Source organism: Helianthus annuus, chromosome 14, assembly GCF_002127325.2.
Source record: "Helianthus annuus cultivar XRQ/B chromosome 14, HanXRQr2.0-SUNRISE, whole genome shotgun sequence".
NCBI lineage: Eukaryota > Viridiplantae > Streptophyta > Magnoliopsida > Asterales > Asteraceae > Helianthus > Helianthus annuus.
In genome coordinates, this window is record NC_035446.2 from 166,421,981 (window position 1) to 166,449,119 (window position 27,139).

Below are 27,139 nucleotides of genomic sequence, written 5' to 3' on the forward strand. Positions count from 1 at the left end.
ATTCGAACCCGTATCAAATAACATATGTGCAGGAATTGAATTTATGGCAAATATACCTTAGACCACATCGGGCTCCGTTTTCGCCTCCGCTGCTGTTAACTGGAAGGATCTTGCTTTTGCTTTTGGTGCCTCTGTGTGCGTACTCTTGTCATCTTTCTTTCCGATCAACTCCGGGCACTCAGATTTCTTGTGACCCGCTGGTAACATTTGTAGCACACCGACACTTTCCTCGGACACAACGCAGCTGTGTGCCCTGTCTTCCCACAAATAGGACACGGCTTGTCCTTGAACCGACACTCACCCTTGTGCCCTTTCCCGCATACCTTACAGCTTGGCGTACTGCTCTTTCCCTCTTGCTTCTTTGATGAGTCAGTCATGCGTGGCTTTTTCGTAGGGTTTGGATTAACCTCTTGCGCCCTTCTTTCACCCCTTTCAATTTGTTTCTTTAGTTCTATTTCTCTTTCCCGAGCAGCGTTGATAATCTCGGTGAGGGTTTCGTATTTTGAGGGAGTCATGAACTCCCGATACTCCGCGCTTAGCATATTATAATAATAATACACCTTCTGTTCTTCGGTTTTCACCAACTCATCACAAAACCTTAGTTTATCGAGAAAGGTTCCCGTGATTTTATCAATAGATTCGCCCTTCTGTCTAAGCTGGATAAATTCTTCTTTGATTCGATTGATAACCGCTTTGGGACTGTGATGTTTAAGGAATGGTACCTTAAACTCGTCCCATGTCATCGCCTTCGCCTCTTCGCTACCAATTTCCTTTTTCTTATTATCCCACCAGTCTTTTGCTTGGCCTCTCAATTGACCCGTGCCATACGCCACGAAGTCATTCGTGTCACAGTGGGTTCTCTCAAACACCCCTTCAATATCACTCAACCACCTTTGGCACACTGTCGGATCCACTCTCCGTGATAGAGTGGTGGTTTGCATGCCATAAACTCTTTGTATGAGCAACCCTTGCGCTCTACAACTTTTTCCTTGGCTACGTTAGCATCATCTTCTAATTTCTTGATTCTCCCATCAACAACTGATAGTACCGTATTCTGAATCTTATCAATAAAACCGGATAAGCTATTTTCGATTGCCTTTCCTACTTCCTCGGCAATCACTTCTCTCATTTGCTCGGTGACTCTTGGCACCGCTTCGTCATTTCCCTTATCCGTCATCTTTAAAACTGAAATGTTTACATTTAAACGTTAAACGTTACATTTATAACATTGCTTCTTTTGTTTCGGTTTAGCCAAGTTCTCAACTTGCTTTAACCGTTTACATTTGGTGCACTTTCCGTGTTTGAGCATGTTAACATGCTCTTCCCATGCACTTCAATTCCTTTCTCATTCTTACGTAAAACATAATTTGTTAACATAATAATTTAATTCTTACCGGATGATTGATTGAGCTTGAACCAAACACTTTGTTGACAACCTGAAGCTCTGATTAACAACTTGTAACACCTGTTTATTTTTAAGAGTTTTAATAATAAAGATACTTATAAACATACATAAAGTATCTTAGACTACACAAGAACAAAGTAAAAGTTTCAAGTATCATCTACTAGTTACCTACCGACTAGTTCAAAACATTTCAAAACATATTTAACAATGCCATTACAACTTCACCATAATTTAAACAAGGATAAGTTTAATGCGGAAGCTTCAAAATTTAGTGTTCAGTTCTTGAGAGCGTGCTTGATCACCATCTGGAGTGTCCACATCATTACCTAGAGTCAAAACCATTAGTAATGTTAGTTTTGACATTCAAATTCAGTACGCAAACAAGATCCAGCTTCAGATTATATAAAAAATAAAATTTTTAAACCTTGGTTCTGTCGAGTGTCGCGGCAAGAGACCTCAAACCCGTCGCGACTCGCGACGACTTCCGCGTATCGCGGGGGTTGCCAAGGATTCTTCCGTGTGGCGCGAAAGAACCCTTTTTCCAGCAGGTGCAGGTTTAAATACTGCATCTCTGCCCAGCTCCGGAAATTTCCCATTTTCCAACTTTAAACTGTCATAACTTTTTACTCGATTATCCGTTTTAAGCGATTCTTTTTCTTATGAGTCCGTAATAAAATTTCGGAGCCAACCATGTAAATTTCATATTATAAACCCGAATTATGACCAAATGGCTTACAAAATCCTTGTTTTAAATTATTCGACCCATTAACTAAGTATGCATAACTCCAATTCCTCATTCTAAAACCTTTTTTATGCAATTACCCAAATCCCCGGGCTTGTACATCTTGGTGTATTTGCGCCGTTCATGGCTTTGTGATTCCTTATAACTAAAAGCTCATTTCCTCGGAATTCAACATTCCGTTTTAAACGACCTTTGCAACATACTTCTTATTATTTGATCCAATATCCCGGATTCACAACTTGAAGTATGATAGCTATATTCGTAAGCATAGTACAATCCAACACTTAATAACTTACAAGACTTTCAAGTTGCTAATTTCATGATTCTTATTATGACATTGATTCGACATGTTTGACTATCTAGTGAAAACCATCACTTTATTAACGAGTCAAACCCAACTCTAAATCTTTGTTTTGATCCGTTTGATGGCCGAGTGAACTTCGCCACTTTAAGGACACATCAAACGCATCTATTACACTATTACTTCATTTATACATTAAACCCGAATCGTATATGCACAAATTTAACGAGACTAAAGTCACGTACCTTTAGAGCACTCCTTTTCCACGTGAATCCCCTCCGGCGTGTCCGCTCGACGTTCCGGATTCCTTGCCTAAAGAGTTCAATTCATAACAAGTTCAGAACTCTTTCTAAAGCTTTAACGCATCATTTTCTTAACATATTCAAATCTGCGTTTTAACAAATCTTTAACATTTTGACCTTAATTTAGGCGTTTCATCGAACACCTAGCGGGTCAAATTTCTACATGATCTAAACCAATTTCATAACTTAAAATTACCATCCAAATTAACTTCAATTTGACAACATACACATATTTTCAACATCAATAATTTTAGGGATTATCTCAAAATTTCAATTTACACTAGGCAAGAATCTTAATCCTAGTGTTTATCAAGTTCTACTAACATATTAATCACCCACTATGGATTTCGATCCATACAAACATCATGCAAGGATTTGACAAGAAATCATCTAGGGTTTGTCCCTAAACTCTATATCACTCCCAATTTCATGTTTACAAGCACTTAATTAAGCTCAACATTCAAATTTCAATCATATGCAAGAGTTTGGGTAGAATCAAAATGACCTAATTTGACATATCTTATGATCCCTTTGACGAGGTGATCACGATTCTATGCTCGGATTTCGATTTCTTGTTGATTTAGGCCTTCAATTTGAGGTTTTTCTTGAACTAGGGTTTGAAAGTGTGGGTGTCGCCTTGGGTCTGTTCTGATCGATCAGACCTCTCAAAAATGAGGGGTTTGATTTTGTTTTTACTAATTTAGTAAATTAAGTTTAAGTTTTTGACAATATTGGCCCCTCAATTTACTTAACATAACGTTTTATTGTTTTAACCCCATTGTAAGTTATTTTTTTGGACTTGTTAGTTAACTAGGTTATAAATTCCTAGTTGATAAATTCTTATTTATTTAAACTTTATAATTCTAATATAAAGTTTTATATTTTCGGGGCATTACATGATACGAAATTTGTTAGCATCATATTTGTAGATTCGATCGATCTAAGTACGGTCGTGGTGACGAAAGAAATTCTGGCCGGGCAAAACTTAAGTAATTCGATTCCGAGGACGGCGTAGAAAAAGATACTAAATCATACATTTTTATCTACCATGGGGATGGCGTTGGCGCATCAACAATAGTGGGCGTTTGTTAACTTTGTGAGGCATCCCAAAAGAAAAAGTATTATCAAATAACGTAGAGTGATAGGGAATTTGTTTTACAAATAGAGAACAACAATACATTAATTAACACATCGATTAACGAGTTAATTACTGTTTTCGTCCCTATGGTTTGTCAAAAATCACTATTTTAGTCCATTACTTTAAAAATTGCGATTTCAGTCCCTGTGGTTTCACTTTCGTAACCATTTCAGTCCACCTCGTAACCATTTCAGTCCCTGTACTTAACAGAATAATGGATTGAAATGGTTACGAAAGTGAAACCCCAGGGACTGAAATTGTTACGAAAGTGAAACCACAGGGACTGAAATCGCAATTTTTAAACTAATGGATTGAAATAGTGATTTTTGACAAACCACAGGGACGAAAAGAGTAATTAACTCTTAACTAATTCATCATCAATTACAAAAAAACATGGATCAACATGTTCGAAACTAAAAATTGAACCAAATTCATCTCCTCTGTACTCATCAATTCACAAAGTCTAATGCCAAATCAGTTAAACACCACACGCAACAAAAAAGGATGAACCAAAATAAAAAGAAAGACATGCCAAATCCGCTTACCAACAAAGGACAACCGAATTCAACATGCAGACACACATCGACATCATATAAGTGATTCAAAATCAGTAAATTACCATTAGGGGTGTCTTCCACTCCCTCAATCTTCGCATTCTTCTGAGTTTCTAGGACTGCTTCCTGCAATTGTTGAAATAAAACATTCGCAAAACAAATACTCAGAGCACCAAACACATTATAATTCACTAATAAACATAAAAAAAACAACAACAGACAAAACATCAAACACATGGAGTGCATTATCCAAAGACTTGTCCGAAACCCTCCAAAGGAACGCAAAAGATGACGATTTCAGGTTACTCGAAACACACCCAGGAAGCACAAAAAAACTTACATAATTAATCAATAAAATTAAAAACACAATAATGCACTAATTAACAACAGTCAAATAAAACAACACACGAAGCACAAAAAAACTTACAGTTTGCCGGAACCCTAGCGAGTTGAGGATCTGAACACAGTGGGTGATCTGAAGACAGTGCCGGGGGGATCTGAACACAGTGCCGGAACCCTAGCGAGTTGAGGAAGAAGGCCACCGCCGTGTCTCCGCCACCGCCTCTCTCTCTCTACATGAAACACTATAACCCCTCTCTCCCTCTCTCTCTGTAAGAGTCTCTTCTTATCAAAATCCACCGTTCAAGACAGAAACCTGGACTACAAAGCAAACCACATGACTTTTTTTTTTTTTTTTGAAAAACACCCAAAGCCCATTTGTACAACCATTCAAAGCCAAACCATGTTGCTAATTCATAATAGTTAATTCTTTTTTAGATGAACATATTTATTTATCTTTATTCATTAAAAATAATTTTTTCAACATTGTTTATTTTATGTTTGTATTGAAGAAATTAGATTTTGTTTATTTAATTAAAAATATGCTAGTAAGTCTTAAATATATATATATTTAAAATAACATTAATTTTTTAGAGTATTTTATTCTTTATATTTAAAATAACATTATTTTTTTAGAGTATTTTTATTCTTTAAGCATGTAAATATCTTACGAATATGTACTTCTTATTTAGAGTATTTTTATTCTTTAAGCATGTATATATCTTACGAATATGTATTTCTTATGTTCACGCATACAATAAAAATCTTAACCGTATATGTTTAGAAAGGAAAAGAGATTAGAATATTGCTTCATTTCTATTTTCTAAGTTTATTATTTCTTAAATATAATAATAATAATAATAATAATAATAATAATAATAATAATAATAATAATAATAATAATAATAATAATAATAATAATAATAATAATAATAATAATAATAATGTACCTGCATACAAGTGTTTACTTCATTTTTACCTTAACATTTATTTATTTTGTTTGAACGGCAGAACATATTAATTCCTTTAAAAGGCATGCGTAAATCGTAATAGATTTTTTCAAGCCCACTTAACTACTTGATTTTTCAAGCCCACTTAATCTGGGCTCTCTCGTTTTGCTTGGTGGATAATATTAATTGCGTACACAACATAAGCGTGAAACGTGAAGGCAGGAGGAATTAATCGACTTACCGTATTCTCATCAAGATTTAACCTACACGATTGTCTCTTTAAATCAAGGAACCAAACACCAAGAAATTCAACACCAAAAAGAACAAGAAACCAAGATTTTTTACTTTTATATTGGTGTGTGGATCGGTTTCAATCTTTGATCGGTTACAGTATTTCTAAAACCCGTTAACTTTGCCACATAATGAAACCGAATCACATCAGTTACTAATAAACTCAGCAACCACAACCAAAACCAAATATTTACGATTCTGCCACCCAGAAAAAAAAAGTCAACAAAACTCAAATCGTCTTCATCTCTCTCACAACTGAACACAGACTAACAAACCTTATATACATACATATATATATATGTTCAACTCCCTTGTTCGAACATACATAAACCGTCAAACCCTAATCTCAATCCGAAACCTCTACACTTCAATCCTCTCTTCATTTTCCCCCAATATGAGCACCGACGATGCTCCACAACCCGTATTCGACCCGACTACACCATCCACACCCGTATCTTATCCGATCAAAACCCTAGAGGAGCTGAAACAACGTACCTATTTCAATTCGTTTCATTTTCAGTTCAACAAAGCCTCGGTTCCGTTAAGTTGTAACGGCGTTGACGGTGTTATGCTGCCGAATAGACGGAGGATGATGGTGTGTCATGATATGTCGGGTGGTTATACTGATGATAAGTGGATTCAAGGTGGAAGTAATGGTGATAGTTATGCGATTTGGCATTGGTATTTGATTGATGTGTTTATTTATTTTTCGCATACTTTGGTTACTTTGCCGCCTCCTTGTTGGGTTAATGCTGCTCATAAGCATGGAGTTAAGGTATTTTTGTTATACGTTGACTTTTACATACATCTGATGTTTTACAAACCAGTTTATACCGGCCGGTTGAACCGGATGCCGGAAGCTTGGCCGGCATGAATCATACCGGTAAACCGAGGGAACGGGAATGGCAGAGAAGTTGTACTGCCGGTAAATTGGGTTATACTGTTTTAAACCGGTACACCGGTACCGGGCCAATGGTTAAAATTTGGACTTTTAATCTTTAATTGGGTCTAAAAAAGTGATGATTTAACGTCCGACTAAAGCCTAGCGCCCAAAAAGATAACAATAGTGAATTTTGGATTATTTTTTGATTATGGATTAACTTTTGGAATATTTTTTATTATGGAATAATGTAGTTTTAGATTATTTTTGAGTTGAAATTGTATTTTGTGGATATATAAGTTAATTAGTCAACCCGGTTGAACTATAACCTGGTTGAACCATTTCTGAGCTAACTCGGTACGCTTTAAAAACCGGTTTTTAAAACACTGGTTATGCGTTAACGTGTTTACTTATATCTGATCTAATGTTGTTCTGGTATATTGAAGTTAGTAAGTTTTGGATGATATTTAAGTTTTCTGAAAGTTAAATTATTTTGGCGGAAAACTATTAATTTGAATCCTGATCTGTAGTAGTTTTTCGTGATTTGTTGATTTTTATCTGTGATTGTTGTAAATGATTATCGACGTTTAGGTGTTGGGAACTTTTATAGTGGAGTGGGATGAAGGAAGAGCGATTGCCGAGCAGTTTTTGGCAACAACGGCAGATGCGAAGATGTATGCTGAGCGTTTGGCTGAGCTTGCTGATAAATTGGGCTTTGATGGCTGGCTGGTAATTCTATACATCATATGGTTAAAGATTTAACTTATAATATTTTGAAATTAAGACATGTTATTAATGCTTTTGTATATATTTTCTCAGAGTTTAGCGTATTGTTCTTATTAATTCGTTTTATAAAATGTGAACTATTTATGGTGATAGTGACTCTTAATCGACCCTGTTTCAACAGATAAATATGGAGGTCACTTTGAATGTCGAAAAGATTCCTATTTTGAAAGAGTTTGTTGACCATTTGACCAAGACTATGCATTCTGCAGTTCCTGGATCTTTAATTATATGGTAGGTATTCTAAGAAACATGTTTTACCAAATCTATTATTTTGTTTTCGTTAGAACCGAAGCATGTGCTTTATTTTCTTTATGTAGGTATGATAGTGTTACGACTGACGGTCAACTGAACTGGCAAAATCAATTGAACGACAGTAACAAACCCTTTTTTGATGTATCCGATGGCATATTCTTGAACTATTCCTGGCAGGTATTCTATCGATAGTTTCATTTTTTTTATTATAGAGTAAATTACGTTTTTGGCCCCTGTGGTTATATCACTTTTACTATATTAGCCCAAAATAAGAATTTTTAACATATCTGCCCCCATGGTCTCTATAACTAACCATTTTGGCCCCTAAGTCTAACCATTTTGGCCCCCATGATCTCTAGACTTAGGGGCCAAAATGGTTAGTTATAGAGACCATGGGGGCAGATATGTTAAAAATTCTTATTTTGGGCTAATATAGTAAAAGTGACATAACCACAGGGGCCAAAAACGTAATTTACTCTTTACTATATGATATGAATATGAATGTGTATATGAAATTATAAATTTTACGATGTAGGAAGATTACCCAAGCCTTTCCGCTGCTGTTGCTGGTAACAGAAAGTTCGACGTCTACATGGGAATTGATATTTTCGGTAGAGGCTCTTATGGTGGTGGACAATGGACAGTACGTAGCTAATTTATTCGTTAGATGTTATGTATCGTCTTTTTTTTATGTTTTTTAACAACTGTAACTATCTTTTGCATAGTAGACAAATGTGGCACTTGATGTAATAAAGAAGAATGATGTGTCAGCAGCCATGTTTGCTCCCGGATGGATTTACGAGACACAGCAACCCCCTGATTTTCAGACGGCTCAGAATCGGTATTACACTCCTCTTATATTGCTAAAGCTAGATATTCATATTTATCCTACTATACAATTGTGTTCTAACTTCTAAGATATCAAACTTTTGTTTGTGATTACTAATATGTAATGTATTTTTAGGTGGTGGGACCTTGTTGAGAAATCGTGGGGAATATCTCAAATATATCCTAAAGTTCTTCCGTTCTACTCAAACTTTGATCAGGTACATAGTATGTAAAATGCTTTTATGTTGAGTTGTTGGACTCAAAAGTGCTATGTGCCGTGCGTTTCTAGTTTTTAGGCTTGAAGAAGTTGCTAATTAGCAACCGCAGTTGTCAATAGCGATCGTAGTGATCGCTATAGCGCGCTACGTAGCGTATAGGTCCAGTGTCGCTATTTGGGTTGTAGCAATGGATAGCGAGAATAGCGACACTTTATTTATTTATTTATTTTAAATATAAATATCAATTAAATATAGCTATAAAATAGCTGGATTTTAGGCTTTTGTTAAATATACATGTAAAATAGCATATATACCAGGGTATTTTGATATAATACACATGTAAAATTTTTAAAAATTCTTTTTTCTAGTGTATCGCTATTTATAAAATAGCCACCCGCTATTTATCGCTATTCAGGGGCGGATGTATTATGAAATAAGGGGTAGCCTCCGCTACCGCTTGGTCGGAAATTTTTTGATGTTTTTAGTGTAAATTTTAGAAAAATTTGACGTTTTTTCGATTTCGTTACCGCTTATTTATAAAACGTTACCGCTTGGTCGGAATCCTAGATCCGCCACTGTCGCTATTCGCTATGTAGTATATAGGTAACTTATCGCTATTTGTCGCTATTCACCATTAACAACTATGTTAGCAACGGAATATTGAAATCATGTGACAATAATAAAAAAAAGTTTTGAATAATAAATTTTGTGGATGTGTTGGTAAATGCTGATTAGAACTAAATATTGAAAATTGAAATCATTTTGTTGCATTATCTTAATTTGAAGTTCGCGTATATTTTTCTAGGGTCGTGGTTACCATTTATCTATTAGTGGAAATCTAGTATCAGATGCACCTTGGAATAATCTTTCGAATCAAAGCTTTCAGGTAGCCTATTTTTGTGAGTTTTTTTTTTTTTTTTTTTTTTTTTTTTTTTTTGAACAGTTGAATATTATTTTGTCATTTCTGCTTCTAAAATTCATGTTATAACTTTATTTGGCAGCCATATCTTGAGTTTTCTGGAGATACTGAAACCAAAACGATTCAAGCATTTGTTGAGTAAGTTAACGAATACGCAGGGTGACAGCGCTGCTTATTCTTATATATTTACAGAATTTTATCTGGTATTTTAACTTTAGTTTTTTTCTTAAAATTCATTTGTACTTTGGATCTTTTAGTTTTAAACAAGCATCTTATAGTGGAGGAGGTAACATTACGTTTAAAGGAGTCCTTGAAGGCGATGCTTATATCACAAAAAGAATTTTTCATGGCGAAATTCATTCAAGAAATTCACCACTTCGGTTTACATTCTCGGTAATCCATGATATTTCTGAATTGACTTATCTTAAACATTTGAGTTAAATGCCATTTTAGTCCCTGTGGTTTGTGCCATTTTGCCAGTTTAGTCCAAATGTTTCATTTTTAACTTGTGGGTCCAAAAAGGTTTCACAGTTGCCATTTTAGTCCACTTGGTTAACTTCATCCATTTTTTCTGTTAACGAGAAGGCCAATTTGGTCATTTTGTATGTAATTCTGTTAACTAAAAGGGAAATTCAGCCATATAAAATAACCGAATTGGCCTTCTCGTTAACATAAAAAATGGATGAAGTTAACCCAGTGGACTAAAATGGCAACTGTGAAACCTTTTTGGACCCACAGGTTAAAAATGAAACCTTTGGACTAAACTGGCAAAATGGCCCAAACCACAGGGACTAAAATGGCATTTAACTCTAAACATTTCATGGAGAAATCCCGTTTCAGTCTTATTGTCACGATTTATAACAACTAATATATACATTCAACAGGTGAAAGCAGAAGGGAGCTCGGTGATTGGTCTATCTCTCGAATTCACCAACACCAACGATGACGTGGAAAAGAAAACATCGATTCTTCTTGCTTCATGGGGAGACAAATTGCTAACCATGGAACGGTTTTCCGGTAAATTTAGCACCGTCATAATGCCACATCACGTGAACAAACTCGAAACAGCACCAGAATGGATCATACAAGAGAGTGATGTCACACCGCAAGAATCCACGTTAACGGGAATTTACGCTCTATGCTACAAATCAGATCCTAAATCGTCATCATCCGATTATCATGCAGTTCTTGGTCATATTTCGATTCAAGATTCTGCAAACAACATGATTTTCCCGCCAGCCTCAGAATGGCATGTCGAAAGCCAAAACGTCAACTGGAAAACCGATCCTCAGGGGAACAAAACCGTTTCTCTTAAAATTCTATGGAAATTGATCAATGATGCCGCTTGTGTATTTTCAAAGTACAATATTTATGTGGAAAATGAAACAAATGAATCGGCACAAGCATCAAAGTATGTTGGATCAGCGTTAGTGAAGGCTTATTATGCAACTGAGCTTTTGGTTCCGGCTGGTGTTACGAGCCTTAGATTCATCATCCAAGCTTGTGGTATGAATGGAGATTTGCAGGAGCTTGTTGATGCTCCATTTCTTCGGTTGCGTGTTGAAGATTTGTAGATTGATTGCCTTAAATTCATCTAATAATGATTTTATTGATCTGTAATCAACTAATCATGTATCATGCTGATGATGTGTTCCTAGAGTTCAAACTTCTGATTAAGTCATATACACATATAGAACTGATTGTGACATGTATGTGTTGATTCTCCTAAGCGCATGGCGCTTAAAAGGCGTTTAAGCGCTGCCCAAAACAAGCAAGGCGCACAATATGAACATGCCATTTTTAGTTGTTTTAGATTAGTTGAGATTGGTTTTTGGCTTGTTTAGACTTTTTCAAACTAGCTTTGGTTTGCTCACACATTTTTTCATAGGTATAAACAACTAATAAGGGCATGCTTGGCCAACCTACTCAGCTTGACGACTTTGGATTGTTGTTTTCCGAAACCATAATTAGCAGTCTGACCAATAATTTTCTTGATAACCGGCAGAGCGTGGCAGTAAACACCCTAATTTTTGTTTAGTGCAACGATAACATCCATCACCAATTCACCATTACGTAAAGGAGGTGAATTCCACACCACACAAGTTGTTGTAATCGCCGTATTGTGTTATGTTACATGCAATCTGTTGTAAATGTTTTACCCTAAGGGTGCCAAGTAATTTATGTGGTGCATAATCCACCCTTCATTTTAACAATCCCATATGTGCCGAGTAATTAAGTAACCGGTTGCGGCACGTATCACAGTTATGTGATTTCAAGATTCGTTTTATCGTTTCTCTTCTTTCACCCATGTATTCTATTTCTTAATTTCAACCGGATCTAATGTCGTCGTTTTATAATTCTTAAATATCCAATATCACCTATGTAAATATTTCATTTATTAAACTCGTGTAATACACAGATTTCTAACATACTTTATTAATATAACCAAATTCTCGTATATATTAACTTATTTTGGAATATATCTAGTTATTTTTTATTTGTTTCTCAAGGTTCTCAATCCGTTATTAAATAGCAGAGATTTTATTAGACATCGCCTAGTAAGCAACTATTCAGGCTAGAACAAGAAAATTACATGAATAAAAGAGGTTTCTATTATTATTATTATTACTATTATTATTATTATTATTATTATTATTATTATTATTATTATTATTATTATTATTATTATTATTATTAGATAAAAGGCTAGAACAAGAAATTACAATTTGTATGTGTTCGTATTTTTTGCAATTTGAATATCTTTCTTGAAACTTGAAAGAAGTAGAATATTGGAGTTTTTGGGTATGTTTTGTGCAGAAGAAACCAAACACAAACCCAAAACAAGGGTAATATATGTTGAAACCAAAACCAACCCACATTTGGAAGCATTCTCCCTCGAGCCCTCCCTCCATAGTCAAAAATCTAAATGTTTTTTGTAATTGAATTTGAACCACTTCTTTTTCCATTTTTATTTTTTAATTTACCTAAAGTTGACTATTCTTCTTCTTTGTCCATCCTTTGTCTCGTATGTTCCATTTTTTGTTTTCATATTTATTTTGTTGTCACGTTAGCATCCTCATTCATAGAACTGATTTTCTCACGGACTCTCTCTTTATGATATTATAATTTATTAACTTAGGCTTGGATTTTATTAACGCAAAATATTTGGCCTGTGATGATTTTGTCACCTTTGGAAACATTTACTTACTATTGCTCAACTCCATTATTGGAAACTTGTTTGTCTTGGGCCTCTTGGCGTGCTATTTTTTATTGAAAAAAGAGTAAATTGCTAAAATAGTCCCTAACGTTTGTTTACATTTGCTAGATCCATCCAAAAAAAGATTTTTTCTCATATGAACCACTGAGGTTTCAAAAAAGTTGCTAAATCCATCCAAACTTCAGGGACGATTTTAGCAATTTAATAAAACAAACTTTTTTTGGATGGATTTAGCAAATGCGGACAAACGTCAGGGACGATTTTAGCAATTTACTCTATTTTTTATTTTCATCTTTTTTATTATATCTCTTAATTAACATAAAATCTATTTATTTTTTTATTTTCATCTTTTTATTAAATTTCTTATTTAACATAAAAAAAGATTATGAATACGGTTTTATATATTACAATTATGAATACGGTTTTATATTTATAATCATCTAACCATCTAACCAAGTCTTTTAAAATGTAAACATTTTACTCGTTACTAATCCTTTAATAAAGTTAATTATACGACAAAATCTTTTCAACGGTTTAATTTGTTACCTGTTTAGCAAGAACGTGTATTTTATTTTATAAATGAACAAAAAAATATTGGGTGAAGGCCTGGTCACAGGTTCGAAACCCGCGGAGTACATCTGAGTTTTCTATTACAGTGCATTTACTCCAGAGAGTTTTCGGCTCTTGTGGAGGGTGCAACTACTCGCATATGGCAGTAAGCTGGAATTTTTGTCGGGGAGCGCCAAACCAAACTCTGATGCCAAGCGTGAGCCCAGTTAAGACAACATAGTCTTGGCCAGAGTGGGGTGGAGGGCCTGCAAAAGCAGGTGCGAATCTATCGCCTGTTGTAGAAATTCGCAGTTCAAAAAAAAAAAAAAACTAGTAGATTTTATGTTAAATAAGAAATCTAATAAACAGATGAAAATAAAAAATAAATAGATTTTATGTTAATTAAGAGATATAATAAAAAGATGAAAATAAAAAAAAATAGAGTAAATTGCTAAAATCGTCCCTGATGTTTGTTCACATTTGCTAAATCCATCCAAAAAAAGTTTGTTTTATTAAATTGCTAAAATCGTCCCTGAAGTTTGGATGGATTTAGCAACTTTTTTGAAACCTCAGTGGTTCATATGAGAAAAAATCTTTTTTTGGATGGATCTAGCAAATGTGAACAAACGTTAGGGACTATTTTAGCAATTTACTCTTGAAAAAATTCATCAAGATTTGACATGCATCCACGTGTTGTACGATGCGTTGTTGATTAATGGTTCTTGAGTCGTCGAATACGACGACAAATCCATGAATTTACGTTAAGCGACTAAAAATAGATCAGGTAAAGACAAGCTGGTTAATGCTCGCCCATGTAGGATTCTACTGAATTCGTTTTATATTTTTGTTTCTACGTCTTAACGCTCACCAACAATTTCAATAGACTAATATGTGACACGGATTTGGATTTTCGATTTCTTGAGAATTACAAGAATTTGAAGCACCACTCACAGATATAGTGTGGGTTCAAATCACTATAAGTAGAGGTTGATTATGTGAAATTTAGGGATAAAAACATGTTCAATAAAAAAAAAAAAAAAAACCTTCACAAGTCACAACGCACATCAAATCACTAGAGAATATGAACTTAGCCAAATAACTTCTTTTGTTTTTATTTTTTGTTACTACATTTTCCGTTAATGTTGTACAAATATTATCCTTCATGTATTGATATTATTGGATTAGTTACATGACGGTGATTGTATGACTATTTTAGCTTTGTTTGTTAAGTGTATTTTGACTTTATAAACATGCTTTGGTCATAAGTTAATCTGTGTGAGATAATGTGGAATCTTTTAGTACCTTCATTTGCATTTGTATTCATAGCTTTTTTTTTGTACTTTTCCAATTTTCTAAACATGACTTATCTTGGATTGATTGATGATTAATTATCAAAATTTTATTTAAATTAAAAAAAATTAAATTAAAAAAAATTAAATTAAAAAATTAAGACCATGACTTGTTAATTTATATAACTCCTTGCTTGTCATAAATTCATTAGCCCATCCACCACCCACTCCACGTGATGTCACGTTGCAAACATATATGTATATATCATGTACTGTTATGATTGCTGTAAGTACAAGTATTTAATGCATAATATGTTATGCGTCATCAGAATCTTCCTATATACTACTACGACGAACAAAGTTTAGCTTTAAGTGTACTGTTGTTTGAGGTTTCTCTATGATTCGCATGTGGCAAAGAAACCAAGTAAAGATGCTTCTTTTAATTAGTAATTTCTTATTATTAGTTTTTTAGTATCACGTATTTTAAGAATTTAATTACTACAGAAACTTATTTTTTCTCATCATTATTCATATATTTTTTATTTAAACCATGTTTTTACATCAACGTTCCATAGCTAAATTACTTAGTTTAATAATTAGCTTTTTTTGTAACATAATACAAATAAATATAATAAATAGTATATTAATAGATTTCATAATTTGAAATTGTATTAAGTTTGATTAAAATAAAATATTATCATATATTCATAGTCCACAAAAGACCTTCAAGTTTTGCTATTTATGCCATTCTTTGCTGTTATCTTTGCTTTATTGCATATTCCTAATATTTACATGGATATCTAAAGTAATCATAATAATAGATTTGTTTGCGGCTTATGGAAGAGATTAAAAGTAGTCAGAAAAGACTTGTGTCGTTATGACGTTAAAATACTCAATATCATCGGACGAGTGTAAAACTAGTTTTATTAAGTTTGATAAAAAAAAATATTATCATATGCTCATATTCCACGTATTACATAATTTAGTTTCAATACACACAATAATTAAACGTACATGATTAAGCATAGTGAAAAGGTATAGCTTTGAAAAATTCAACCGTATTCTACTAAGGTGCTGTTTGTTTTTTCAGAGGTAAAACGTCTGCAGACATCCGTAGCAGAAAGGATGGACCAAACCTCTGCAGTCTGAAAAAGAAGACCGTTTGTTTTTTTTAACTTCTGCAGACCGCTAAATAACAATGAACATCTAGACTAATAAGCATTTCATAAAAATGAACATCTAGAAATCAAACCTATGAAGGCTGACTGTGACGGAAGGAGGCCGGCTGTGAAGGGGTGACGGTGGTGGGAGGAAGACAGTGGAAGGGGTGGCGACAGTAGGGGGTTGGCAGAGGTGAAGAGTTGCGGCGGTAGGTGGGTAGGCGGAATTGAAGGGTTGGCGGCTGTTAAGGGATGGCGGAGGTGAAGGGGTGATGGCTATGAAGGGTTGTCGGCGGTAGGAGGGGTGGCGGCGGTAGGAGGGGTTGACGGCGGGGAGGGTAGGCGGAAGTAGGAGGAGATGAGGCTAGGGTTTCTTGTTATGTTTGAGTTTGAGGGCAAGAATAGGTTAGAGGAGGTCATCTCATATCTGCCCCAGAAAGAGGACCCGCAGAGCTTTTTAATGAAATATCTTCGAGAAAACAAACAATCTACTGACCTAAACGTCTGTGCGTGGTCTACGCAGCGCAGACATAAGAGGACAAAAAGAGCTTTTCAGAAAAAACAAACACCCTCTAACTTACGTTGAATTGTTGATGATAAAGTAATCATATAAATATTATAAAAATGTTACACTTGGATTGGTAACGCGCTTTTTCTATTTTATTATTTATTGTTTGTTTGATTATGTTTATTATATAGTTTTTACTTTTTAATAGAGGCACATGCTAGGGTTGACTCCATTAAACCTAGCCATGTTTTCAAACATTTACCTGCTCTTAAATTGTCATTCTTTTGTTGCCTACTTGATCACACACATAAGAAACAACTCAATATGAAATATATATGAAGACTTTAAAAAGTCAATAGTATTTGAGATTAAAAAACTAGTTCTTTAATAATTGAACCAATCTAATCATGTTTATTCATCATCATGCCCAAAGAGAAGAAGATTCTCTCTTTACATTCTCATACTGAATCACACTGCTAGTAATAAAATTAAAGTGTTGATCATTATGATGATGATGATTAGTGGTCATGTTGTGTAGATATGGATATGATACATCATCATCTGAAGAAACCCTTGAAACGACATCGTCTGTTGTGCGAGTAGGGTACTGAACCGGGACCAAACTATTGAGAACTGATGCGGCCAGTGTGGGTGAGGGCACAAGTGGCTCTTGTTGCATTTGGATGCATAGTATTTCGGCTTGAGCCATGGCTAGCTGTGTTTGCAACTGTGAAACCTCGTTCTGTAAGTACGAAATTGCCCCTACACATCCATACACTGGGTCTCTCATTCTTGCATTCGCTTCGTAAACTAGGCTGCTAACTGCATCCCCTCTTTGATGAACTTCAAGCTCCTACAATATGAGTTTGTGCCAATGAATACACATACTTTAGATATTTTTTCAACTTTACTATATATTGTATATATTGTGAGAACACGTAAAAAAATAGTTAGGGGTAGTGCTTTCACGGTGGGTCAGACTGCTTTTAAGACTGATTCGGGTAAAGTGACCAAACACGAGAAAGCGTGCCTTGACAACCAGCACGTGTTTATCCCATTTGTTTTTGATACTTTCGGTTTCCTGGCGCCAGAGGCTGTGGACCTACTTAGTCGAGTTCAAAGGGTCATGCACAGTAATGTTATGACCTTGAGATTTATGAACGTAGTTTTTAAAGACTTAGTTTTGTTATTCAAAAAGGGGTAGCGGCGCAGCTTTTTGCCCGTTTAACGTCTATTTCGATGTAAATTCATAACACGTCGTTTCAACTAATAGCAAAACTGTAGGATATATACAATATGGTAAGGTATATTGCAAGAGCATTGTAGAACACAAAATATATGAATATTAACATATGTTGGTGATACCTGTAACATCTTGCTAACGTTGCTAGCACCGAAGACTTTGTGAACAATGGCAAACTTGTGTGGGTCGTTAGAGGGAAAGTAGGGTGCGAAAATGCAGTCCTTAGCACATCGTCTTCTAAGTAATTTGCATGATGCACACGGCGAATGGCCCGGTGCCATTTTGTGTGTGTGAGAGAGAGAGATCTAGCTAGAGAGAGTGACTTAGAAACAGCAGGAAGTTGTGAATGAATGGAAGTGGACTCTTGTGTTTATTTATATTTGTGGTCAAGTGTGTTGATGATGTTACTTACATCAACGTGTTTGGCATTATATAAAGAAGTTAAAATGAACTTGTACAAGTATATTAAATAAAATATTAACTATACAATCACATACTTCCATCAATTTATAATCCATATTCATGAATTGAATAGCCAGTATACCCGTATAGTAGTAAAATCTAATAACAGAATATATCAAAGTGTTTAATTATTTGCTTAATATATTAATTTGTAAGTAAAACCAATTTATAATACAAGTCGACTACTTTTATAATAACTGAATCCTCTATTTTTTTATTAACTAGGTTTATCACCGTCGCCGTGTTGCGGCGAACTTCTTTTATTATTTAGTCTGTATTTACATGTGTTTTGAAATAACTATGAGGGCGTTGCGCACGTAACCGTTGACAAGATAAAAAGAAAACGTAGAAAAAACACTAAAAGATAACCGAAAGAGAATCAATAAATAAGTTGTATGGTAATGATGTTGTTCGTATGAAATCCGTTGTCAAAGATAAGCAAACGATGCTGGGTACCGGTACCGAATTCCCGAACCGAAAGATGTTAAGTACCAATTTGGTACCGACTTTTGGCGTTCCTGGTACCGATTTTTACCTTCATATACCGGTACCGTAACTGGTATTTTCGGTACCAGTATCGATTTGGTATCGGTTAGCACCGGGCTCATCCCTACCCTTGAAACTAAAAAAAGAAATCATTAAAAGTTGAAGAAAATCTACGACACCCGTGATCAAGGATGAGCAAATGGTACCGGGTAGCAGTTTCGAAATTCCCGAACTAAAAGATTTTCAATATCAATTCGGTACCAACTTTTGACGTTTTCTATACCTGGTTGATACCAGTTTTTACCTTCTTATACCGATACCAAATAGAACCAAATATCAAAAGTAATATTCATTAATAATAATAAGATAAAAGAAGAACTGTTCATTCAGTTCTTCTTTTATCATATATGAATGAATTTTTTAGGCAACACTATAAACTATTCTTATTTTTATATCATTGTTTACTATGAGACTGGAACCCTCGATTTCAGGGAGAGACACCATTTTACACAAATTGGTACCTCGAGGCCAAAGGTTGTACAAGTATAACTGAGAGTGGATCTCTTAGAGACTGATATATACATCTCTTTTGTTAAGGTCGCTAAACTTTAACTTTGGATTTAGTTTATCAATATATAAGACAAGGGGATAGTTCAAATGAAAACCACTTTTATTGTGAAAACTCGAAAACTAACTACAAAAGCCTAAAAACACAAAAAAAAAAAATTCAATTTTTTTATAAAAAATCGCAGGTTTTTGTATATAAAAAAATTTCAAAAAAAAAAAATTGTATTACACATGTGTAGTATTACACATGTGTAGTATTACACATGTGCACTACAAATTTTTTTTTTAATTTTTTTTTTGAAAATTTTTTTATATACTAAAAGTAGCGAAAATTATTATGCAAAAAAAACAAAAAAAAAATTGGTATGTTTTTTTGGCTTTTTAATTAGTTTTCGAGTTTTCACAATAACTATTGGTTTTGATATGTATATGATGTAATGAATGCATGTTTACACACATATTGTTGATATAATTTTTATTGTTTATTGCCATATGTGAGTTAATGTAACTCGATTTATCAATACCATATTCCACGAATATTGATTAAACAATATTTTATACTCTGATTATAAAACAGGTCTATTAAGTAATATAAACTCAGTTCCAAGCAAACATGCGAATTTGAAAAGGTTTTTAAAATTTTTTACCTAACACAACAATTTTGCACGAAAATATCTCTAAGAAATTCTATACATTATAGGCAACGTGAGGATCATAAAAGATAGTTTGACAAATAAAGTCACTTAGTTATTTAAAAAATAAAACTAGTTAGAAAATAATGAATGATAAGCGTAACCTTACACAAAAGAGTATGAGGTTTAAAATTATTATAAACCGGATTCTTTGTTTGCAGGGTCGGACCTATGGTACAAGTAACTCAGGCTCTGGGCCTGGGTTGGGAAGTTGATGGGTTTTGGGTTTAGATATTGAATAGATGAAGCCACACACAACCCATATATATATATATATATAGGTTTTGGGTTTAGATATTGAATAGATGAAGCCACACACAACCCATATATATATATATATATATATATATATATATATATAGGGGAATGCTAGACAAAAAACCCTTAAATTCTTAGGAAACTCTGGAAACTCAAATCTCCCCTCATTTTTACCCAACCTCCCGACATTTTTTTTTTGAAAAAAATAACACATGTAATATACATGTTTAAAAGTGTTTTGGGCCAAAAAAAACAAAAAAGCGCCAAAGGGATTTTTTTTAAAAAAATAAACAAATTTCAGCAATGTCCGGTTGCCTAACATGTGTTAGACAAAAATGCTGAAATTTGCTCGTCTACCTGCTATCCTTATGTAATTTGCCCTGATGATTGGAATGAAATTGCTAGAAAAAAAAATTATTAATTAAAAAAAAAAAAACCCTTCGGCGCTTTTTTGATTTTTTTGGCCCAAAACTCTTAAAAACATGTATATTACATGTGTTATTTTTTTCAAAAAAAAAAAAGTCGGGAGCTTTAAGTTTTCCGGGTTTCTTAAATATTTAGGGTTTTCTATATAGCCCAACCCTATATATATATATAACCCTATATAGGGCTAGGATCATTTCAGAACCATAAATATTTACAGAACTCGCAGAACTCCTAACAAACAATCTTTTTATTTATATATTTTTATGTTTAGGGTAATTTTATCATTTATTATGTGTATTTTTACGATTACATACATGTTAAAAGCAATTTTAGCATTTTTTATATGTATTTTTATGATTACACAGATGTAAACTAGTTTTTTTACATATATGTAATTAGTTATGACACATATATATAATTTTGGCAATTAAATATATGTAAACAACTTTTAACATGTATGTAATCAAAGAAATACATATAATAGATGATAAAAAGATCCTAAATACAAAAAATTATATATAAAATGATTGTTTATTAGGAGTTCTGAAGGTTCTATAGTTATTTAGAGTTCTGAAATGAACTCAACCCATATATATATATATATATATATATATATATATATATATATATATATATAGGGTAGGGATATGGTAAAAAGTGTGTAAAATGTAAGAAGGGTAAGAAGTGTTTTAAACCATTGGATATTTGATCTAATGGTTGAGATCAATAGGGTATAAAATGTAAATTGTGTTTTAATTAGAATGACCTTATGTAAAAATTGAAGGGCAATAGTGACTTTTCCAACGTTTCAAATATGGTAACCGTTTTCAAAACCCCCATCAACCTCCTAAAGATCAGCGAATTATATGGTAACCGTCATCAATCGACAAAAAATCAGCGAATTTCTTCATACTTTATCATAAATAGATCTATAATCAGATTCATTGCTTGGTGTTTTAAAATAACTGGATAAATTGACTATGATTCAAGTCGTGGTGTTTTATCTGGAGACATTGTTCACGTCGTGGTGTTTTAAACATCTATGATTCAAGTCATGGTGTTTTATCTGGAGACATTGTTCATGGCGTAGTGTTTTATCAATAGAAAACATTCCCAGATTTTAAAACACCATGACTATGATTCAAGTCATAGTGTTTTATCTAGAGACATTGTTCATGGCGTGGTGTTTTAAAACATCTATGATTCAAGTCATGGTGTTTTATCAGGAGACATTGTTCATGGCGTGGTGTTTTATCAATACAAAAACATTCCCAGATTTTAAAACACCATGACTATGATTCAAGTCATGGTGTTTTATCTGTAGACATTGTTCATGATGTGGTGTTTTAAACATCTATGATTCAAGTCATGGTGTTTTATATAGAGACATTGTATAATCAGATTCATGGCGTGGTGTTTTAAAACAACTGGATAAATTGACTATGATTCAAGTCATGGTGTTTTATCTAGAATCCAGAAAACATTGTATTGTGATTACATCCATGGTGTTTTAACATCTGGACAATCAATACAAAACATTCCCAGATTTTAAAACACCATGACTATGATTCAAGTCACGATCAGAAATGAGGATGACGAAGATGAAAGACGATGACGGTGAATGATTTGTGGAGACGAAAGAAATTGGTGACGGTGGTCGGAGATGCAGGTGTTCAAATCGGAGAAGATGACGTGAACTGTGATGATGATGACGGAAGGTTAACAAAATGGTCGGAGAATATGATCTGAATCGGAGATGGAGATGAAACGATCAATCCCTAAACATTCTCATCGCCAGTTTTTTTCAGTTATATTGGAAATCAATTAATTGACAAGAATGTACAATTACTAATATACCCTTTTGAATTAATTAAGATGAGGGACACTTGTCATTCCCAAATTATTTCTTACACTTCTTACAAAAGATGGACTTTGTACAGGATCCTCTACCTATATATATATATATTCTTTTTAAGCTATTAATCATGTCTTGATAAACTTATATGTTAAATTGTGTTTAACCTGGATATAACTAGTATAATTATTAACTTAACTAGTTTTATACATAGCGCGCGTTGCGGCGCGCTCAACCAAATTATTCTTGATGTGATAGCATGTATGTTTTACATCACATAACAACTCAAAACACGATCACACTAAACCGAATCATTCTTAGTGTAATAACATGATATAGCAAATGTATTTTTAACAAATGCAGAAATGCATTTCTGGCTGGCCATGGTTGAGAACAACGATAGACTACTTCACCAACTTCAACGTCCAGTTTCCTCCCATGTTTCTCTCCTCATGGTAGGGATGAGTACGATACCAAAAAACGGGGATAACATGTACCAGTACCGAATATACCCGGTACGGTTCGGTACCGGTACCTGGTACCTGGTACCAAATGCTCATCCCTACCTCACGGTCTCTTTCAAGCTTTCTCCTGGCTATGGAAATGAAAGGGAAACAATACAACTTTCAGTTAAACAAACCACTTCAATTACTAATTGCTTGTAGCTTTAGGAATGTCGGTTTGACTCGAAGCTCAGACTATGCATTCTTTTCCTATAACAGTGAAGCTAGAAAGTAACTAACGAAGTCAAACCACACCTCTAGAAATCCGGCAAAGCAGCTCCACATTCAAGTCACATGTATCTAGGATTTGGTGGTACATGTTGTCGTAAATGAAAGGTAGAGATGCAGAATGGCAAATTCTGCTAGCAATAGCATGACTGGACACTTGATATTCTTGCACTTGATACACATGCGCCAGATGGTATATATAAGAACATACCAACCACATGTAGAGGTGGAACTTCATAATTAATAGCCCATCATGAAGCGGAAGCGAAACTCATATCCACATCTACAATCACATTCAAACCATATCTTCAACTTTAGGCAGAGTGAAACATTTCAAATATATTTCCAAAAAAAAAAAAAAAAAAACAAATACCAGCAATAAACATGGTAGCACCCAAATGCAAGTTCAACCAAATTCTTGCACTTGATACACCCGTGCCAAACCTTTTTTTGTTGCCTGAGACTTTAGTTTTGCCTCGCTAGAAGTAATGTTGTAAAAAACAATCTTTCGAAAGAAGAAAGTAAATTGTAAAAAACTTGGTCAAATGGATATAATGATCATTATGTAACCAAACTATTCATTCATTAAACATTAAACTTGAAAAGGTGTACCATCGAGATCACGCAGACACCACCAATATCAACATTCACAACTATTATTCTAGTCTTTTCACCAATATCAACCATTTATACACTTCTACGCATAAAGAATGTTGCGCTCCTTCCAGAGCGGACACCTGCGCGTTGGTTTCTTATTAACCCACTCCACTCCACAAGTATAGAAAAACTCATATCCACATCTGCAATCACATTCAAACCATATCTTCAACTTTAAGCAGAGCACAACATTTTAAATCGGCACAGTTATATATTTCCAAAAAACAAATCCAATAAATACATGCAATAAATATGGTAGCACCCAAATGCAAGTTCATCCGAATTCTTGCACTTGATACACTCGTTCCAACCTTTCTTTGTTACCAGAGACTTTAGTTTTGCCTCGCCTGTAGACTTCAACTTGTGTGACTTCATGTAATCCGAGCAGTAATGTTGTCATACCAAGGTACCTTGCAATCTATACAAAAATGGCGATTACATACAACACACCTGCTCATTCCAGTATCTCCATCAACAATAGATGATGAAGTCGGTGTAGGTTCTTTGACCTCGTCTTTTGACATTAACACATAACAGTTTGGAAACGGGCAATAAACTTTGTCTGTTAGAGGAATGGAAGCTTCTTTTACCCGGCCTCATAATATTATAATATAATTATGGTTTTAGAAGCTTCTTGCAGCCTCCAATTCCAATTTTGGATTCACATTTTTCAAGTTAGCACTCGAGCAACTTCCCATGAAGCAATTGTGCTTATGCGTGTTTTCTCATACAAGAAAAGCAATATCTATGCAGACATTTGTTGACTGAAAATATGTTACCATTGTCAATGTATTCAAAACAAATTGTGTATGGGCTTGGTTATTCTCACGTTGCGTAGATAATGTCATTTGAACCATGTAAACTGTCCAATTGATTTGCAATTAATTAGAACCCAAGAGGCAAAAGAAAAGCTTAAACACTCACAAACATACTTCAGATGACCATATCAGATTAACATAAAATCAAACCTCATACTCTTAACGAAAGCAAGAAAACCGAATAAGAAAAAAAAAGAGCAAATACCAATTTATATTCTATCAGAATCCTGATACAAGTAGCTACATCTCAACGTCTTCCGAACCAATTTCAGAATGCCAATATATAATGCTATAAAATGCTTGTTCCGTACAACTATCAATGCAATTGTGATGTTGTGGTTCAAGATGAAGACTTGCTTGTAACAATGTGTCTAACCCTGTGATCATGATCCATGCAATCACATAAAGCACATATAACTCAAAAGTGAAATTCAAGTTTGAATTTATGAAATTTAGTTGAACCAGAAACCAAAACATATAGTCATAAGCCACAATTTCATTTAAACAAAGTCAAATCCAACATAAATAGGTTAAATTCTAAAAATAATAATCAAACCCTAGATTCAGAACCTCAACATTAATGATAATTATTTCAATGGATGTGCTTACGCATCAGTGCCGATTCCGAATCAAGCATCATGATCAATGGTCGGATTGCTCCGAGCTACGCTATTCAGGGGTCTATGGGTTTCTCGAGGGGTCGATTAGGGCACCCGGTTTGTTGACGGATCAATTTAGGTCAGGAAAGTGAAGCAGGAAGCATGTGTTGAGTAACAGGAGTAGAGCTGGTGGCTTCATGTAGGACACGCGGTGCGGTTTCAAGATGAAAGATACGGTGGTGGTATGAGGGAGATAACACGTAGCAAACCACTGAAGCCCAGACACCGCAGTTAACCACAACTAAAGCGCGTACACGTTTTCAAATTACTGTTCATTCCCTTTCTCTATTATCATATTAAGATTATCTAAATAAGTTAATAGGGCTAACATGTCCTAAGTAAGTTGTATTTGAGTTGTAAACTTGTAATGAATGGGTAAAACACATGCCATATACAGTTGACGGGTTAATCTTACAAAATATATACTTTTTATTCATTTTTAAACGGATTAACAACTTCAATTAATTAAGATAAACAAATCAACATATGTGAACACAAGTACACGACTTGTTTTATTGAACATGTTAGCCATAACAATATAATACCTTATTTTTTCCGTATCAGGTTAATTAATATGTGTTTCAGGTAGTGTGAACGTTAATGACAAATAATTTGAACCAACTAAACCATTATTTGTAGCGACGACGATTGGTGAGGGACAAGTTAAGGACTACGGCGGTATGGTCCTTGATGGACTTTATTCATGTTGATTAAAGAGATATACGAACGAAATATTGTCCTTTTGAAAGCTCGATCGATCACATGAAATAATTTACAATTTTCTTTTTAGATCATGTTATTTTAAATAGTATACTGGGACCAAAATGATACCGTTATCAGAATCGAGTGATTGGTATTTGTTTGTATGTAATTTAGCTAAAAGTGAAATAATTGAATTGGGGAAAAGATCCGGTGGCTTGTGTTTAGTGTGTGAAATGTCCATATATGGCAAGCTGTTCGCAACTTCAAATGGCTTCATTAATTATTTTGGACAACTTCATTCTTTCATTTGTAATCTTCTGTATACATAAATAGTTTCATTAAAACCAAACTTATTGATTAAATGGTCTAAAATGTGTATCACTCTTAAACTAATATGTAGTGATTAACTAAAACTACAAAAGGTATATAACTATCCTCAATGATTTCAAAACCGGATATCCGAAATTTTCGGATAGCTGGTTTCACTATTCGAATATTCGGATACTGTGAGTTAAGCCTTTGTACTCAACTTGACAACAATTCAAAGCACTAATAGTGAAATGCAAGATGTTGTAACAAAAGAAAGTTATATTGCTTTCAAGAAAACTTACAAATAGCATTACAGGGGGTAAACTTTGATGAGTTTTTGGGGGTGTCTTACTCCCATAGATATAGATTAACTATCTTAATTTATATATTCAACATATAAATCACATTTAGACGAGATCCCTACACTAGTCTATGTTATATCTAGGATATATTTAGGTGTAAAATGGGAATTTTAAAAACATACAGACATTTATGTCAGAGACGAAATTGTGATGGTTGAACGATTAATATGAATCATAGATGTAGTTTCTCAAACCATGTAAACTAGTTGAGAGCCCGTCCATAGGCCGGGCAACCGCAACGGCATAATAACATAAATACCTATAGCACATAATAAACAAAACGA

General features: G+C 34.1%; 2 protein-coding genes and 3 long non-coding RNA genes across 5 annotated transcripts; 1 reads left to right on the forward strand and 4 right to left on the reverse strand.

Annotated features, from left to right (window-relative positions):
- Positions 1–4,308: 4,308 nt before the first annotated feature.
- On the reverse strand, positions 4,309–5,052 carry LOC110925467. Its single transcript, XR_002584483.2, has 2 exons — positions 4,870–5,052; positions 4,309–4,568 (listed from the first exon to the last, which is right to left on the reverse strand). It is a non-coding gene; the product is annotated as an uncharacterized LOC110925467 (long non-coding RNA).
- A 989-nt stretch (positions 5,053–6,041) lies between these two features.
- LOC110920782 (cytosolic endo-beta-N-acetylglucosaminidase 1) lies at positions 6,042–11,613 on the forward strand. The gene is made up of 11 exons (XM_022164979.2): positions 6,042–6,797; positions 7,494–7,631; positions 7,810–7,919; positions 8,006–8,117; positions 8,476–8,583; positions 8,669–8,781; positions 8,905–8,986; positions 9,792–9,872; positions 9,988–10,043; positions 10,163–10,298; positions 10,790–11,613. Exons 1-11 carry the CDS (start codon positions 6,321–6,323, stop codon positions 11,477–11,479), a joined length of 2,103 nt encoding a protein of 700 aa, XP_022020671.1. The 5' UTR covers positions 6,042–6,320; the 3' UTR covers positions 11,480–11,613.
- Positions 11,614–16,955: 5,342 nt separating this feature from the next.
- On the reverse strand, positions 16,956–18,218 carry LOC110925572 (LOB domain-containing protein 12). The gene is made up of 2 exons (XM_022169496.2): positions 17,994–18,218; positions 16,956–17,481 (listed from the first exon to the last, which is right to left on the reverse strand). Exons 1-2 carry the CDS (start codon positions 18,150–18,152, stop codon positions 17,050–17,052), a joined length of 591 nt encoding a protein of 196 aa, XP_022025188.1. The 5' UTR covers positions 18,153–18,218; the 3' UTR covers positions 16,956–17,049.
- Positions 18,219–23,260: 5,042 nt separating this feature from the next.
- Positions 23,261–24,379, reverse strand: LOC110921807. Its single transcript, XR_002582633.2, has 2 exons — positions 23,722–24,379; positions 23,261–23,631 (listed from the first exon to the last, which is right to left on the reverse strand). It is a non-coding gene; the product is annotated as an uncharacterized LOC110921807 (long non-coding RNA).
- A 555-nt stretch (positions 24,380–24,934) lies between these two features.
- Positions 24,935–25,766, reverse strand: LOC110921808. The gene is made up of 2 exons (XR_002582634.2): positions 25,433–25,766; positions 24,935–25,200 (listed from the first exon to the last, which is right to left on the reverse strand). It is a non-coding gene; the product is annotated as an uncharacterized LOC110921808 (long non-coding RNA).
- Positions 25,767–27,139: the final 1,373 nt, after the last annotated feature.